This window comes from Anas platyrhynchos, chromosome 11 (assembly GCF_047663525.1).
Source record: "Anas platyrhynchos isolate ZD024472 breed Pekin duck chromosome 11, IASCAAS_PekinDuck_T2T, whole genome shotgun sequence".
Classification (NCBI taxonomy): domain Eukaryota; kingdom Metazoa; phylum Chordata; class Aves; order Anseriformes; family Anatidae; genus Anas; species Anas platyrhynchos.
Window position 1 is genome coordinate 16,640,978 of NC_092597.1, and position 15,047 is coordinate 16,656,024.

General features: G+C 43.4%; 1 protein-coding gene and 1 long non-coding RNA gene across 7 annotated transcripts in view; one reads left to right on the forward strand and one right to left on the reverse strand.

The window, feature by feature from the left end:
• CTXND1 (cortexin domain containing 1) overlaps nucleotides 1–9,129 on the forward strand; it is a 50,113-nt gene extending 40,984 nt beyond the window's left edge. For 4 of the 5 annotated variants that reach the window (XM_038184708.2, XM_038184707.2, XM_027466397.3 and 1 more), the window contains 2 exons: nucleotides 2,261–2,438; nucleotides 7,046–9,129. In XM_038184708.2, coding sequence (XP_038040636.1) covers nucleotides 7,100–7,279 — 180 coding nt within the window. In that variant the 5' untranslated portion in view covers nucleotides 2,261–2,438; nucleotides 7,046–7,099 and the 3' untranslated portion in view covers nucleotides 7,280–9,129. Of the gene's footprint in view, nucleotides 1–2,260; nucleotides 2,439–3,632; nucleotides 3,876–7,045 lie in introns of all 5 variants that reach the window. The other variant, XM_038184709.2, reaches the window with a different exon arrangement.
• Nucleotides 1–13,288, reverse strand: part of LOC140003435 (uncharacterized) — a 51,767-nt gene extending 38,479 nt beyond the window's left edge. The window contains exon 1 of one of the 2 annotated variants that reach the window (XR_011812048.1): nucleotides 12,709–13,288. This is a non-coding gene — a long non-coding RNA (uncharacterized lncRNA). The remainder of the gene's footprint in view (nucleotides 1–12,708) is intronic. The other variant, XR_011812049.1, reaches the window with a different exon arrangement.
• Nucleotides 13,289–15,047: the final 1,759 nt, after the last annotated feature.

Here is a 15,047-nt window from a genome sequence, read left to right on the forward strand (position 1 = left end):
TTTACATGTCATAGGCATTGCTTCGAATCATCTACTAAAGGATTTTCAATGCCTGATGAATGCTCCCAACAGCCCTCCTGGGTGGAACTGAGTACTTCAAGAACAAGGATGTGGCAAACCGTGTTGCAAAATCAAAGCAGCTCTCCCACACCCACTGCAGAAACACAAATGGGGAACCAAAGAAAGGATCCTGTGCACAGGACTTTCTGCTTTCCTTTTAGAAAATAGCTGGACTCTTGGCTCACACATCACTCAGAGCCTGGCCAGCTGAAGACAGTACTAGTGAGATATAAAAAAAAAACAACAACCAAAACAAAAAAACAATCCTCTGAACTGGGGATCCAGTGCTCTCTCATGGATTGTATAACAGCTAATAGAAAAACACTTTATAACATCAGCCATGGCTTACCTGCCTTAGTTTAGCTAGTGTACATCGCTCAAGTCCTAGCTCTTCCTACCAATGTGCTCAGTAGCCAACAATCCCTAAGGTGCACCCTTGATTCTGCCCTGCTTTTACCTCTGAACTAAGAGTTCCAGTCTTATAAAGCTTCCTAAATGTTCTCAGGATCTCACTTCGGCAAAGTTTAATCAAGGATTATCCACACCAACTGAACTTTAGAAGACTTGAGAAGCTTTTCTCTCCAGAGGCCAACTCTCCATCATTTAGCTCGATAGCCCTAAGAAGCAACTCCCTCCCAAGTATTTCTCTTCTTCTTTGGCTAACAATACCACATGCTCCTCGAGTGAGAAATCATTATTTGATTTAGGATGCTCTGAAATTATAAGCAGCCCACAGTTATTTTAAGTGTATGTTGCATCTTCTTCTCAATGAAGATTAATGTTACACTTACCACGGGGTTATGCCAGGAGGAAACATTTGTGCAACAGCAATTTTTAACACTTTCTTCGGATTGATTTATGTGTTTATTTGTTTTCAACTTTTTGGGCACCCGTAAATGATGTCTTTAGTCTTCAGAGGGTGTACTGACATCGAGTAATTTATGACTGGCTAAAAGCAAGTTTATTGAGGGAAGATTATTTATTGCCTGACCATAACCAAGGTGGCTAGATTGAATGAGCTTGCATAAACTAAGCTGAGTGTAAAGATTTGAAGTCAGTACTTAAAACAATAAATAAAAAAAAAGAAATGTTTTAAACCCAACAAATAGTGGGTTAAAAAATAGTTTAAACCTGTGTGCTACAGGTACATTGAAGAAGTCATGCTCATAGAAGCCAGAGTTACTGAAATAAAGTATTGATTTTCTGCTGAAAGAACTATAAGCATAAAAGGACAATTAATTTTTAAATGAAGGTAGTGGTTATCTTATTGCTCTCTGGATATAGAAAGAAGCCCATCTGTCTATATCAATCTACAGCATTTCACTTTGTGCTCAGAGGCAGTGAGTTTTTAATCGAAACTAGATTGTTAAGAACATTAGAGTATGATTAAGTGTCCAGACTCCTCTTTTATGGATTTGAACTTCAAACCGAAAGCAAGTTCATTTGACACACACAAAATACATCCCTGAAACAGCATTTCAGCTTCCTTCACCTGGGATTTGGGGTCATTTTTGGCTCGTTCTTCTCTCCAGCCTTCACATCCTAACTCTCAGTTTTTCCACACCAGCATCTCAGTCTCACCATCTCTGTAGGCATCCTGAAGACAATCAGGCACTGTTACTGCTTCAGTTTTAATTACCACTACCTCCTCTCTTACAGCATGCACAGATGTCTTGTCCTACAACTGTCTGCTCCAAATAGTACCAGAAACTTCAGTTAGCAAAACTGGGTGGGGAAATGTGTTTGTCACCCAACAACTTTTTTTTTTTTGATTGAAATTATTGTGTGTAAAAAATACCATCCCCAATCAGACTGAAAGATCAAATTCATTGTTCTTAAAGTGTTGCTGTATCAGCTCAGATCAACCATATTAAGTTACTGAAATGTTTCACTTAGATTCTGACCATTTTTAAAGAAAAACAACTAAAGAGGCAGACTCAATTAGCAGCATCAATTCAGATCTGGTTCATCTTTCACTATGGATTAAAAGCATGGGTGTTGCTTAAGAAATAATGTAACTTTGGGCTCAAACATTGCTCTCTATACATCATAAATGTTCGGTGATTTTTGCCAGAAAGCCCCATCTCGCATCTGACTGTATGATTGCCTCAGGCTGTCACTGAAGTGAGTCCCTACTGCTTAATGACTCTAACGCCCACATCCTGCGTGATGTGCAACTGTGATTTTTTTTTTTTTCCAGAACACACCGGTGACAAGAACTGCTTCCAGGTCTGGATGGACATGAACCTGAGTGGAGCCTGAATGCAGCTGAAACCACACTGACTAACAAAACTTTTAAAATATGACTACAGTAAGGATTTTAACTCCACAATGCTGCCATGCCGGGATGTGACAGGCTTTCTACCCAGGTCTGGAAGGTAAGAATCTGCTTGCATGTATGAAATTATATAGCTTCCCTTCCCTCTGCACATTTATTGTTTTGGGAAAAGAGCAGAGGATATTAAAGAAGTGTTTTGAAATGTATTCTATGGGTTGAGATGAGTGGAAATATAATTAACCAGTGTAAAAACTGGTACGGTTTAGACAAGCGCTCTGCACTACATGGTACATTATTAGCTTGTGTTTAAAGTGACAGTGCCAAGATTTTCAGGTCTGGGGAAAAGAACACATCTTTGAAAGTACTTTACCTTGGTATGAATGAACATGAAATTCAGCCACACCAATCAGCACAAGCATTATATAGAAGGTGTAACACAGCTGACATACAAAAGAGGATGCCAACATTAAAAAAAATAAATGAATATATCCTCCCATCTGTGGCAGTCCATGTAAAAAGTGCTAGGAAACAAAGGCGAAGACCAAATGCTTGGGACAGATTCTCCATTAAGTTGCATGAGTTCTTCATCCCCAGGCCACAGTCCCTGCCTGTTATGCCACACAACTCATGGACCACAGGATTTCCTGACTGCAGCAGTGGTCAGACAAGAAGCAGGGGGAGCGAGAGCCACCACACCAGATGATGCCAACCCCTCTGAAGAGATATAAAGGTGCCTGGTCCTGGCCAGGAAATCCACATGGAGCCAGGTGCACACGGGCACTTTTGGTACTGAATTACCCTGACCACTGCAACAAGCTGGCACAGCTCCATCCCTGGGGTGCTTCAGCTGCAGGGACAGAAATTTCTTACATGAGTCACTGCAAACAAAGGCTTTGGGCTGGGATCAGGCCACCAGAGTTTATAGGTGGTCTTGTCTAGATGCAAGAAAGTAGTTCAGTAAGTGGTTATCTGTGATGCCCATCTATTGTTAGAGAGATTATATCAAAACACCTCGGGATCTACAGAGGTGCAGACACTTGAAAGACTGCTAACCTGCTTAATAAATTTGAGTCTGGGGTTGCTCGTCATCTGATGGCTTTTATTAAACCAAATGGTTTTCAACAAATCTGAAGAAATTAAAAATATTATTCTACAGCTGGGTACTCACAACCTGGAAAAAAGTCATTTTCTAAAATTCAGCTCTTCAGAGAAAATTTGATCAGTCAAGTGTGAACATTAATAATTGTTTCTGCTAATCTTTTTTCTTTTCCCCTCCCCACACATATGCTGTCAGCATCACCAGTAGTACTGATAAGAGCAAAGCATCCAGCCTACTAGTCTACAGCAGGAAAAAGAACTGTTTCCAGTAGAACTATGCTGGCCTGATGGATTTCACATGCAAAACTGGTCTGCTAATGCACCCAGCACATCCCCCGTGGCTGAGAGCACTAGTGGGATGTGCGGGCAGGGCCTGACTCAGTTTCAAGATAACCATTCCTGGTGAAGGTGTGAAGACATCTGAGCAAATAACTGCTTTGTAAGTGTCCCTCTCTTGCTGGTCTGATCCCCAGAGGCCTGATCTAGAGCAGCATTATGTTCCAGCAGCAATAAGTGAATTTAGAAACAGCAAACTGCCCCAGACACAACCTCATGCCAATACCTAGACCTGCTCAGTGCTAATGGCTGTCCCTACACTGCCAAGCATGCTGAAATGGGATTGCAGAAACTAACAGTGCAGAACACCACCAAATGCCTTCTGACAACTGATCTGCCATGCGACTCGAGCACGGGCATTACACTGGCACTGCTCTGACAGGCTGGGTCTGCAGGGGAAGCCCTCCCCTCCCACAGTGCTGCTGCACAGACAGATCCAGGTGAGCAGCCAAGCTGTGAGTGAGATTAACCCAAAGCCAGGCCCTTCTGGCCAGCCCCAAGAAATATGTTTTCCATCTCTATTGACTTAATGCAGAACAATAGCCACATCATAGAAGCCTTACGTTTACGGGGAGAGCAGAAAGACGACGTACAATTTGTCTAACCACAAGTTTACAACACTGAAAATGTTGACATTTTGACAAAATATATTAACTTAAGCCTGAAAAAAATCAGACTCAAGCTGTCACTAATTTCATGCGTAAACTACAAGTCAGATGCCATATGCTTTCACTCTGATCTCTAAAAGCTTTCTGCCTGGCATGTCCTTTCCTTTCAGTAGGAGAGGGGGCTGCATGATAGCTCAGGTGTTTCATAGGAAACGTCCAGACAGTCCTATGAGGAAAGGAGCACTTGAACCACATCTCCCATGAGACTGTGATGCCCTTTGAAAAGGTATTCAGAGGGTTGGATCTCCCAATGAGAACTCAGAACACCAAGTTTTTTTTTTTTAAGGTACATTTAATTGAAAATGTAACTTTTCAAAGATTATTACTGATGGAAATTTCCGGGTAGTTCTGAGTTAACTTAGTGTGAAATAACAGCACGTGGTACAACAGGCAGAAAGTCAGAGGGAAGAATCAGATCCATTCCTGTGGGACCTTCACAAGAGTACTGAAAAGGACAAGACTGCATTAGTAGTTTAACAAATTTTTTCTTCTGCTCCACAAGAAAAAGCATCCACACTTAATACTCAGCCTTGCTGAAAAAGTCTTTACTTTTACTAATTAACTAATTAAGTTTTAAGTTATAATGTAAGGTCTCTTGGTTAGCAAAATAGGTCTAAAAGACTCTGCAGAATTGTTTTCTCATTATCAGTGCTATTTTCTCAGCACTGGAGACTCTGCTGGAAACTATGAAGTCTCCTAACCAACCGGTGACCAAAATTCCTCGAAGCCCCCAAACCTCAATGAAAATCTGTGAATTTTTTTTATCCATTCCTTGAATCCACTCTTCCTCAAACACAGCCCAGAATCACAATAACTGCTAATATCCAATGGTGGTGACTCCTGCAATAGATTTCAACCCAATTTGGCTTCCAAGGTCTTCTGGAGCAGCAGCAGGATCTTCTCCTATGGCAACTCATGCCAGCAACACCAGTAAGAGTCCTCTCTGTTATTAAAGACCTCTAGTCAGGCCAGGTGAGCATCACAAATCTTACCCCACTCCCCAGAAACTTCTTTGTAAGCCTAAACCTGGTCTGTCCTAAGGGTCGGATCACTAAATACACAAAAATATCTGCTTGGTTTCATGCACTTTTGTCTCATCAGCATCTTTCAACTCCCTGCTGCAGGACTGGCTGTTGCAGTAATTTCTGTGCTTTCAGGAAATAGAAATCTGCCATCCTTGTGCTTTAAATAGACTAGAGAGCCCAGCTGAATTATACTTGTTTGTAGGAGCTGGGAGTTGGCGAGACTGGAAAACAACTTGAAAGGAAGTAAATTATGAGAGCAAGTCTGTGATTTTTATTTTATTTATTTTTTTTTTAAACAGAAGGTCCTCAGTTCACCCTGGGAAAAATTCTCAGGGCATAAGAGTTCGGTAGCTGCTGGGACACCCACAGCTGGCACAGCAAGATGGTACAAGAACACAGTGCTACAGCCAGATGTGAGTTGCTACTGGAACAGCCCTGCCAGCAGCATCACATCCCTGGAAATGGAGCAGGGCAAACTTGGCTGTGTAGACCGAGCCTGTGCCTGGGATTTCCTCACTGCATTAATGCAGCTATAGAAAGCAACTACACCATCCGATACCCAAGTTCCACCCAATTCCCCCTGTGGTTTAATATCTTCTCTTCCCATCTCTCTTCTCTAAATTAAACATGGATCGGTTCTCAGATTGGTTATTTGCTTTGATGTGACAGACATGGTGGTTTATTTTAAAGAGGCATTCCATGTTCTTACTCTTTTACAGTAGAAACCCTCAACAATTCTACCCCCCAACTTGACCAGGGGTGGATGTCAGGAAGAGTTTCCCCATCCCTGGGCAGTGACTCATTCTTTCTGTGAGTCAGCTCAATTCCTCTCCCCATCATCATCATACTGAAGCAATCTGGGGTACCAGCTCACACACTACCCAGCAGCATCCCTGCAGAAAGGTGCCTCCGCTGAATCGATTCTGCTTATAGATTCAGATGAGGTCAGAAGAGACCTTCAGCAATGCACACATCTGCATTAAATAAAATAACCCATGTAGGAATCACATAATCACCCATAGCTCTCTGGGTGATAAAACACACTCTTAAAAGGATATTGCTCCTAAAAGTAATGGATTGCCAAAAGAACCTATGAGTAGCAGAGATTAAACATTATGGAAAATAAGTACGCATAATTTTCACTTTGCTTTGTGCCAGTGAGAGACAGGAAGTGTTTGGACAGAGGGAAAAATTGGGATAGAAACAGTCTGTTCTGCCATTTGTCTGGTCTTCCACATTAACAGAGGAGAGGAAATATTTTTATGACTAGGAAATAACTGAGATGAGAACAGTGTCTGGACCTCTTAAGAGATATTTCAAGTGGATAGCGTTCATTCACCAATGTTCCTTTTTAACACCTGTTTCTATTGTCTAGCATCTTAGCAAGAAACATTCATGGGCTAGATGAAGATGGAGATTAGGGTTCTCCTGCTCACAGCTATGCTAGCCAAGCCATGACATCCCCAGCAGGTTTATTTCCCTCCAAGAATACATCAGATATTCTAGATAGTGTTTCCAGTTGTACCCAAGGTTCCTCATGCTCAGGGCAGCACTCACCAGTGTCTAACACTGTTTTGCAGGTGGTCGATGATGTTAGCAGCAAATATAAACCCAGATGAGGAGCGGCAAAAGCAATGGAAGGACCAACCCCAGAACCCGTGTACGTTGATGTGGACAAGGGACTGACACTAGCATGTTTCGTCTTCCTCTGCCTTTTCTTGATTGTGATGATCATTCGCTGTGCAAAAGTCATCATGGACCCGTACAGCGCCATCCCTACGTCTACCTGGGAGGAGCAGCATCTGGATGACTGAAAGGACTTCACTAGACTGAGCCATAAAATGCTGCAATCCAGGAGGCCTTTCCCTACCTGGAAGGCAAGCACAAATAGCCATTTTCAGACATGCAGGGCAACTGCAGTATCTTTAAGAGCACGTAGATCAGATGATTCTTGCTCAACAGATCAGGATATTGGCAAGCCATTCTCACAGCACAGTTAATACTATGCAGCAACACATTTTAATGAAAACAGCGATCATTGTATCTCAAGTAGCACAAGACTCTCCAGACTTCTGCTGTAGCAAAGTTTGCCCTCTCAATATCTCCCACAAATCCAGGGCTTTGTTCAGAAAACAGAATTTGGAAAAGCAACAAGAATATTTTATCTTCCCTGAATGTTTGCTTCAAATAACTTCCTAAGTCATTATATTTGTTTCAAAAAAGGGACAGGTTTTGTATCCCAGAGTAGAAGCACTAAAACACCATAGCTAAGGAGGGTGCTATGATCAGATTTATTCTCAGATAACTTGGTTGTTGGCATACACTCCATACAAGCAGTCACATTTCCAGTGATCAGAGTACAGAAGTACTCAAACTACAGTTCCTAAGAGGTCATGGAGTATGGTTGACCCTGCAGCCTCCCCTTGCTCTATCCTGCTCCTGGAAAACACTAGATGTTTTGTCACCTGCCATAGGTCTATGGATTAACCAGAAGTACTAGACCACTTGCAATGATCTTGATAGACATCAGAAATTCATTGAGCAGAACTTGGACACCACTGGCTTCAACTACATAGAGCGTGCCCTGATTTTCAAAGAGCAATTCCACATGATACTTCATTGATCTTTCCTTTCAGGCACAATTCAATGGGATCACACACAGATTAAAGACAATAAGCAAAGACATGGCTCCTAGCTTTGTCAGATTCTTTAGCATAACAGGTACAGTAGCATACAATAATACGCATTCTACCTCGAACAACTTCAGCACCTTTAAAAGAGTTTTTCCACAAATTTGTAGGTTGATTATCTGTACATTTCCTTCTCTCACTTCATTAAGAATGCCATTATGAAAGAAGGCATAAACAAACAAGGGAGCTTTGGAAATGTATTATTTACCTTTTGAAGAGTGGTGTTTGAGGGATTCCTGTGTCGGATATTCCTCAAGTTCTAAGGTTTGACAACAGCCACCTCTACTGAGTACATGTTGGGCCTAATAGATTGTAAACAGTTGCTGAAGCAATAAGGAACAGGTACTATAACTACAATTGTCATGCATAGACAAGACCTGAAAGCACAAGTTTGTAAGAAGGGCATTTCACTTCTTTACCATCCTCAATGACTTCTAGATTTTTGCCATAAGATAAGGTACAGTGGTTGAGAAAGGCAGAAACAAAGGTCAGAGCAAAGGATTAGGATATAAACTTCGTAGGTTACTGCTCTCAGCTCTGACAGATTTGTTTGGCCACCATACACAAGTTTTTCTGTGCCTCTGTCTTCTCACTTGTAAAATCAGTACAATAACAGTAACTTGTCTCACTTTTGTCTGTATCGTACCACCATAAAAAGCATTTGGACAGCCTTGGACATGAAAATAAGATATTGATTTACAGGTCTTCCCTGTAAAACTAAAGGGGGAGAAGGTCCAAATCTCAGTATACAGCAAGTAAAGTTCTCCCCAGGCACAGAACTTGTCCAGCCCTCCATTCACTCTCATTGAGACTGGAATATCCCTGGTCATGTCAATGGCACCTGGCTTTATTGCCTATTCCAATGATTTCTGAGGACACTGGAGGAAAGGTGCTCAGCAATGATTAAAGAATAGCGGGTGGTGAGGTACGTGGAAAATTTTGCATGCATCTTCTGCACTAGGCTCAATCGCACAATTTCTGGTTATCTCTGTTCTAGGAGATCCCATTCAGGAGGCAGGAGATTTGAGGATCAGCTTTTATCCTGCTATTCTCTAACAAGAGACCTCCGCTGCTTCAGTTACCCCCTGCAGGTTGCTCATCAGGCTGTTATTCAGCCTCAGTTTCTGATAGCCAATTAACCACCAGTAATTGAATATTTTCACAAGTGTGAATGCTAACGTTCACCATAATTTGGGAAAATATGGTCACCTCTTATTCATGAGCGTGCTTATCTATAGGATAGGAACTGATGCCCTAGTTCAAAGGAGATTGTTTCTGTCCTCTGGGCTAAAGTTTAGAATCCATTTTTTGTCACTATCCCACTTTGATGCCAGTAGGGGTACAGAATAAACAAAACACAAAAGAAACCTGTTTCCAGGTTAGAGACGCTTTCATTTTTTCAGGTAACCTGGCTACTTGAGGAGTACCCGCATGGTTTGCTGTGCATCACCAATAAGCCCCTGTTCAGCTAAGGGCTTATACACACACTTAAGTTGAAGCCCGAGCTGGCCACCTGACTACCCAGTGACAAGGATCAGCCACTCGCCATGTCCATGGCTGGGCAGGGACAGTAATGCACAGCCCTCGTAGGAACAAAGCCTGTATGAGAACAAACCGTGACAAATGCTAGGGAGGCAAATTAACAAGTTAGCTTCACAGAAGTATTTGCTGTTATTTCTATTTCCAGCTAATGCAAGCCAATTTCCCCCCCCCCCCCCCCCCCCCCAAAAAAAAAATATTTTAGAGGAAGGATCCCCCTGGGTAGCTCAATTTTCTAAAAAGGCACTTATCTTTCTGATATCACCTATCAAGTCCTGTTCATGACTGTCTAAACACCAACAGGGTTGTTTTTATAAAGATAACATAACCCTATCCTAATTTCTGCCTTCCACCAATGATTACAAACACAATCTCACCACTCTAACTTAAAGCAATATGGAACATCATGGCAAAAGCAGAAGTTTCATCCTGCTTGCCTTTGAGTTGGGAGCTGCCCACCCAAGACATGTTCATTACTCCAGCTCCTGCCAAACCTGAGCCTGTGAGCCCGGTTGGCAAAGCTGTGTTCCCAGCCAGAGGAAGCTTTGTGTTAGCAGGGGGCTGCATCACTGGGCTTGGCAGTAATTTTGGCTGCATGTAACAAGTGCCTCTGCTAGTTTTATTTTTAATCATTATGCCATACCACCAGCAATTGCACTCAGAGGAAATAATGCAAATTTACTGCAAATGTATTTACCTAATGCAATAAACAGCTTCTACACTGAAAGACTGCATCAGTTGTGGTTTGTGCTGCTTGCCAGGATCTCATGCATGGAGAGCACGGAGCATCTGTGGGGTCTCTCTGAAGAAGGCACAGAACAAGGGGCATGCTGAGTGAAAGGCACCCAGGGCACTCCTCTTGAGAAAGATGGAGAGGGAAACTGCTATTTCTCTCACCTCGTGAAAGGACTCAGCTGCCTCAAAGCTGACCCCTGCAGCAAGTTCTCTGGCAGAGGGATCTTTGTGCCCACAACCCAGCTTGCCACAGAGATAAACCCACTGATAAATCATTAACCATGTCCTAGTCAAAAACAGACTGGAGCCCCCATGCTGCTTTCAGAGCAGCTACTAGGGCAAGTAAAAGATCAGACCTGAACTGAAGCCAACAGTGGCTGAATTTGGGCAGACACCCCAGAAAACAGTGAGCATAAAACTTTTTTTTTTTTGAAAGAAACAGGGACCAGTGCCAACCAAGAACCACACAAACACTGCTGCAGCATACAAAGGTGTCCCCAGCTCACTGGGCACTTGAGGGTCTCAAAGGGTAACTTCAGTCCACACAGCTAGAGCTCAGAAGCGGGACTTGGAGGGAGAAAACACCGTGCTCAGACTCCAGCAGTCTCCACAGCACGCCTGGGGAGGTGAGCACAGAAACCCTGCCTATTGACCAGCCTCACTTTATCAGCCATCACTGGTGCCCCAGAAGAGAAAAGGGGAGCATGAGATGAAGGCAGTGCCTTTTCCAGACAGCCACAAATTCAACTTCCCCAGAACCAGACTGATGCTGGCCCCTTGCATTATCTGCACACAATCCCATTAGTACATTCGGGCCATATTCAGTGCATTCAGCACCATCACAACAGCTTCAGCTGAGCTGCTCATGCTGTGAAAGTGCTGCCTAATGCAGGCTGGACAATTTAAATTCCTCTTTTCCCCTGCCTCCCATCGCTGTCTCTGACCCTGTCAGCCCAGATTTGCCAGCCTTCAAACCACTTGTCTTAGCTGTCCTGTGGTTTTACATCTCGGGTGAATTGATTTAAATAAAGGATATTAAATCCTGAATTTTAACCATGTCTTAATGCAGCCATGGGAATTCTTGATTTCAATCTACATTACTTTGCATTTGCACTTAAATATATTTTCTTTAAAAACAGTTAATACCCTCTGGCCAGCATTCTTTTTTGCTAACCAGGAGAAAAACAGTGATCACACATACATTTTTAAAACAATGCACAGCTTAAAACCCCTAGATGCATTTATGCTGAGGGTTCAACTCAGTCAGTTCACAGCAGTATTAGGAAATGTTAGTTGCAAAACTCTGTGTTAATGACTGGGACTTGGCCAGGCAACTCAGAAGAAAATCAGAAAACAGTAAAAATACATTAAAAAACACATTAAACATGCTGAATCCATAATGAAAGAGAACTTCATTAAAATTTATTTTATATTTAAAAGTAAATGGATTTTTCAAGCAGCAGCCATGCTACTCATAGTAAGTTTGTATAGGGCAAGATGGGGCCAGTGCTTCAGCATGTTCTTCGCATACTTCCAAAGACTTCCAAAGCTTTAAATCAATTTTAAGGTTCCAGAAACACTCTCCATCTCTCTCACTAAGCAGTGACCATGTGAGCATCCTGGACAGAAGCTGCAATCAACCCTGAAAAATGGCCTCCCATATTCCTGCTTAAGGCCAAACCTATGTGAATATCATTATCAGCAGTGCCCATTTTAGCAAAGTCACTACCTTGACCCTGAACAGCCACTGAAAAAGCATTATACTTTGAATAATTACTGCCTGGTTAATAAAGGAATTAAGAGTATTGCTGACCTAACTGCTTTCATCAACACTGATGTTTTTCTCATCATATCGCATCAATTTCTAATTAGAACCTCTGCAGAAAAATATTTTTGGTGAAAAAGGCCAGTATTTCACACTGGAAATCCAGTGTTTTGTTTAAATTCAGAACTATGCTTTAGGGTTTTATTCTGCTCTTTTCTTTTGGCACTCAATTATACCACAGCGCTATCATAAATTATACCCAGCTCTTTCATTACACACCAACCAGCTGACACTTTGATCTAGAAAAAGATGCATCTTAAACAGTATCAACCAGAAGCTGCCCTTAGCTTTTTTTAACAGCAAAATAAAACCAGATGGATTAAGGTACAGGAATGTGATTCACTGTGTCATTATAAGGCAGCATGATCCCAAGGCACCCCTATGCCCTTCCATCCAAGGTGTCCCCACTACTCACCCCCAGGATGGCAGTGGGGAACTCCCACGAAACACTCACCAGCATGGAGGGAGCTCCAGGCAAGCATTGAAGCTGAGGTTTCCATCAGCTGTGCTTTTCCCTCTCCTCTGCCCAGGGAAGCAGCAGCTCCCTTCTCATGCAATATTGTAAAGCTCCAAACAAGGCTGCCTGGATGGGTTCTACTTTTCCTCCAGGCCTCTGAAGACACAAGGAGGAATTTCTTCTCCTACATCCAGGTCATAAACGTGGTGTTATGACACAGCAGAGGAGCAGGAGCTCTGGGTTTGACTTTTTTCCTTTCATTGTTAGAAGCCAGTATACAAGAAACCTAATGAAAACAGACTTATATTGAATTAAAAGTAATAAACTCTGGAAGCAAAGAGAGCCATGCTCAAATCTAATCTAAGCAACAGCTTCCAGAAGCACAGAGGAAGCTCTCTGCAGAGAGGGACAAGCCATTTCAAATGTCCCTTTAAAAAATAAACTCCTCTCAGCACCAGGCCTGCACACTTTGCTGAGAGTCCCCAAGCACCCTCATGCTCCAAGGGCCTCACATTGAAGCCTCAACTTCCTTCCACTCCTGCAGATGCCTTCCCTAAAAAGAAAGGAGGCTTCCAGCACCCTCAGCTTTTAAAGGCTGAGCCCACAAAGTGGACACAGCTGCCCTGGATGAGGCCAAGTCCTCACTAGGTGCCCAGAGCACCTGGGTGTTTTCCAGAGCTTTCTTTGTGGTACTATGGTGCCTGTAGCATTGCTGGTTCCTTAGCAAGTGAAAACAATGCAATTTTTGGGACGTTGCCATGCAGATATACCCTCACCTCAGGCAGGATGCCCTGGCGGGGGGGGGGACGGGGGGGTATTGGTACTGTGGGCGGCCTAGGCTTGCTGGGCCTGCTCCCCGGCCCCACAGTGCGCACCAAAACCAGGCTCATCTCTTTCTCCTGAAGGTGAAACGTCACCTTGGGCATAAAAAACATTTCTCTTCTTTTTTAGCTTCTGTGGGACTGTGGCATCATAACAAAGCCACAACGTGGGGCAGCCACAGCTTTGCATCAAGGACAGCATGAGTTATTTCTACATCCAAGAGGGAAGGTGTCAATTTGTGGTTGTCCTTTGGGGTCAAAAGAGAGCATAAAGCATCCTATCAACTGACAACCGAGTCAGAGTACAATAAATTAAATATCTATCTAGTAGTCCAATTCAGGGAATCCACAAGAGCTGGAAGAAAAAAAATACTTTTTCTTGATAAACAAATAGCCACTGTTTTCCTGGCCAGGCCATCCCTTCTGGTAACAGTGGAATGTCTTTGGCTAAAATTTTAAGTGGATTTAGGGGTGATCCTCCCAGTATCATGCTTGGAAAGGACCATTATTATTGCACACTGAGGCTGCCTGGAAAAGAGCCCGTTTCAGCAAACACACCCCGTTGCAATGATTTATCCACTCTGTCACATTTTTTCATTAATCTTCATTCCAAATTCGCTTTTCTCTCCTGCCTCGCCAAGGGGTCACATTCCTGATGAGTACTGGATGCTCCCCCTGGATGACATTAAATATCGGCATGGCTTGATGCCATATTGCCTAGGCTTTGAAGCGGATGGGCCCATACCCTCTCCTACAGGGAGCTCCACAAACAAGACTTTTGAACTCAAAAGCTCCATATAGCAACCCTCCTGCTGCCCACCAACTCCAGCACAAGGGGCTTCTGGCTCTTGGGATGCAGCTGCAGCTATAGGTGACGATGCTGTGTGGGCACATTGCCCAAAATTACCCGCAGGCCTCAATAGGAGCAACCGGGCAGCCATGGAAAACAGCTCATCCTATTGTCCCTGCATGAAGCCAGCAGCCTCATCAGCCCCTTCACTTTGAGGAACAAGCAAATATTTAGCGAGTTTCCCTTGCACCGTACCAGAGTTCATTATCTGGTCTCCCGAGCTCCTTCAGTCAGTAATACCCTCTAATTGATGTGATCTGGCACTCGGCCACGGAGTTAAATTGATTTGTAGGCCAGCAGGACGTGGCAGATGCCCTTTACACTTGAGACAAGTGTTGTGTGGCTTTGTTTGCTGCCTGCTGCAAGGAGCTGCCATGGCACTGGGTGGCACAAAGGAGGGGGGCAGCCTCCTCCATGTCATGGCCCCTGGGGGGTGACAAGGTGGGACAGCCACTGCTGGGTGCCTGGGGACAGCACCAGCTTCCCTCCCTAACACCAGGGAAGCTGGTGCACAGCCTTTGGTACAGCACAATTTCTTTTCACTCTGTTTAAAAGGTTGTTTAGTGCCTCTTTGTTTTGCCTTCTTGTGCTTTCAGTTGCATCGATGATCACATTTCCCAATTGCTTTGTTATGTGTTAGTTGAGGGCATGCTCCTGTAGCTCTT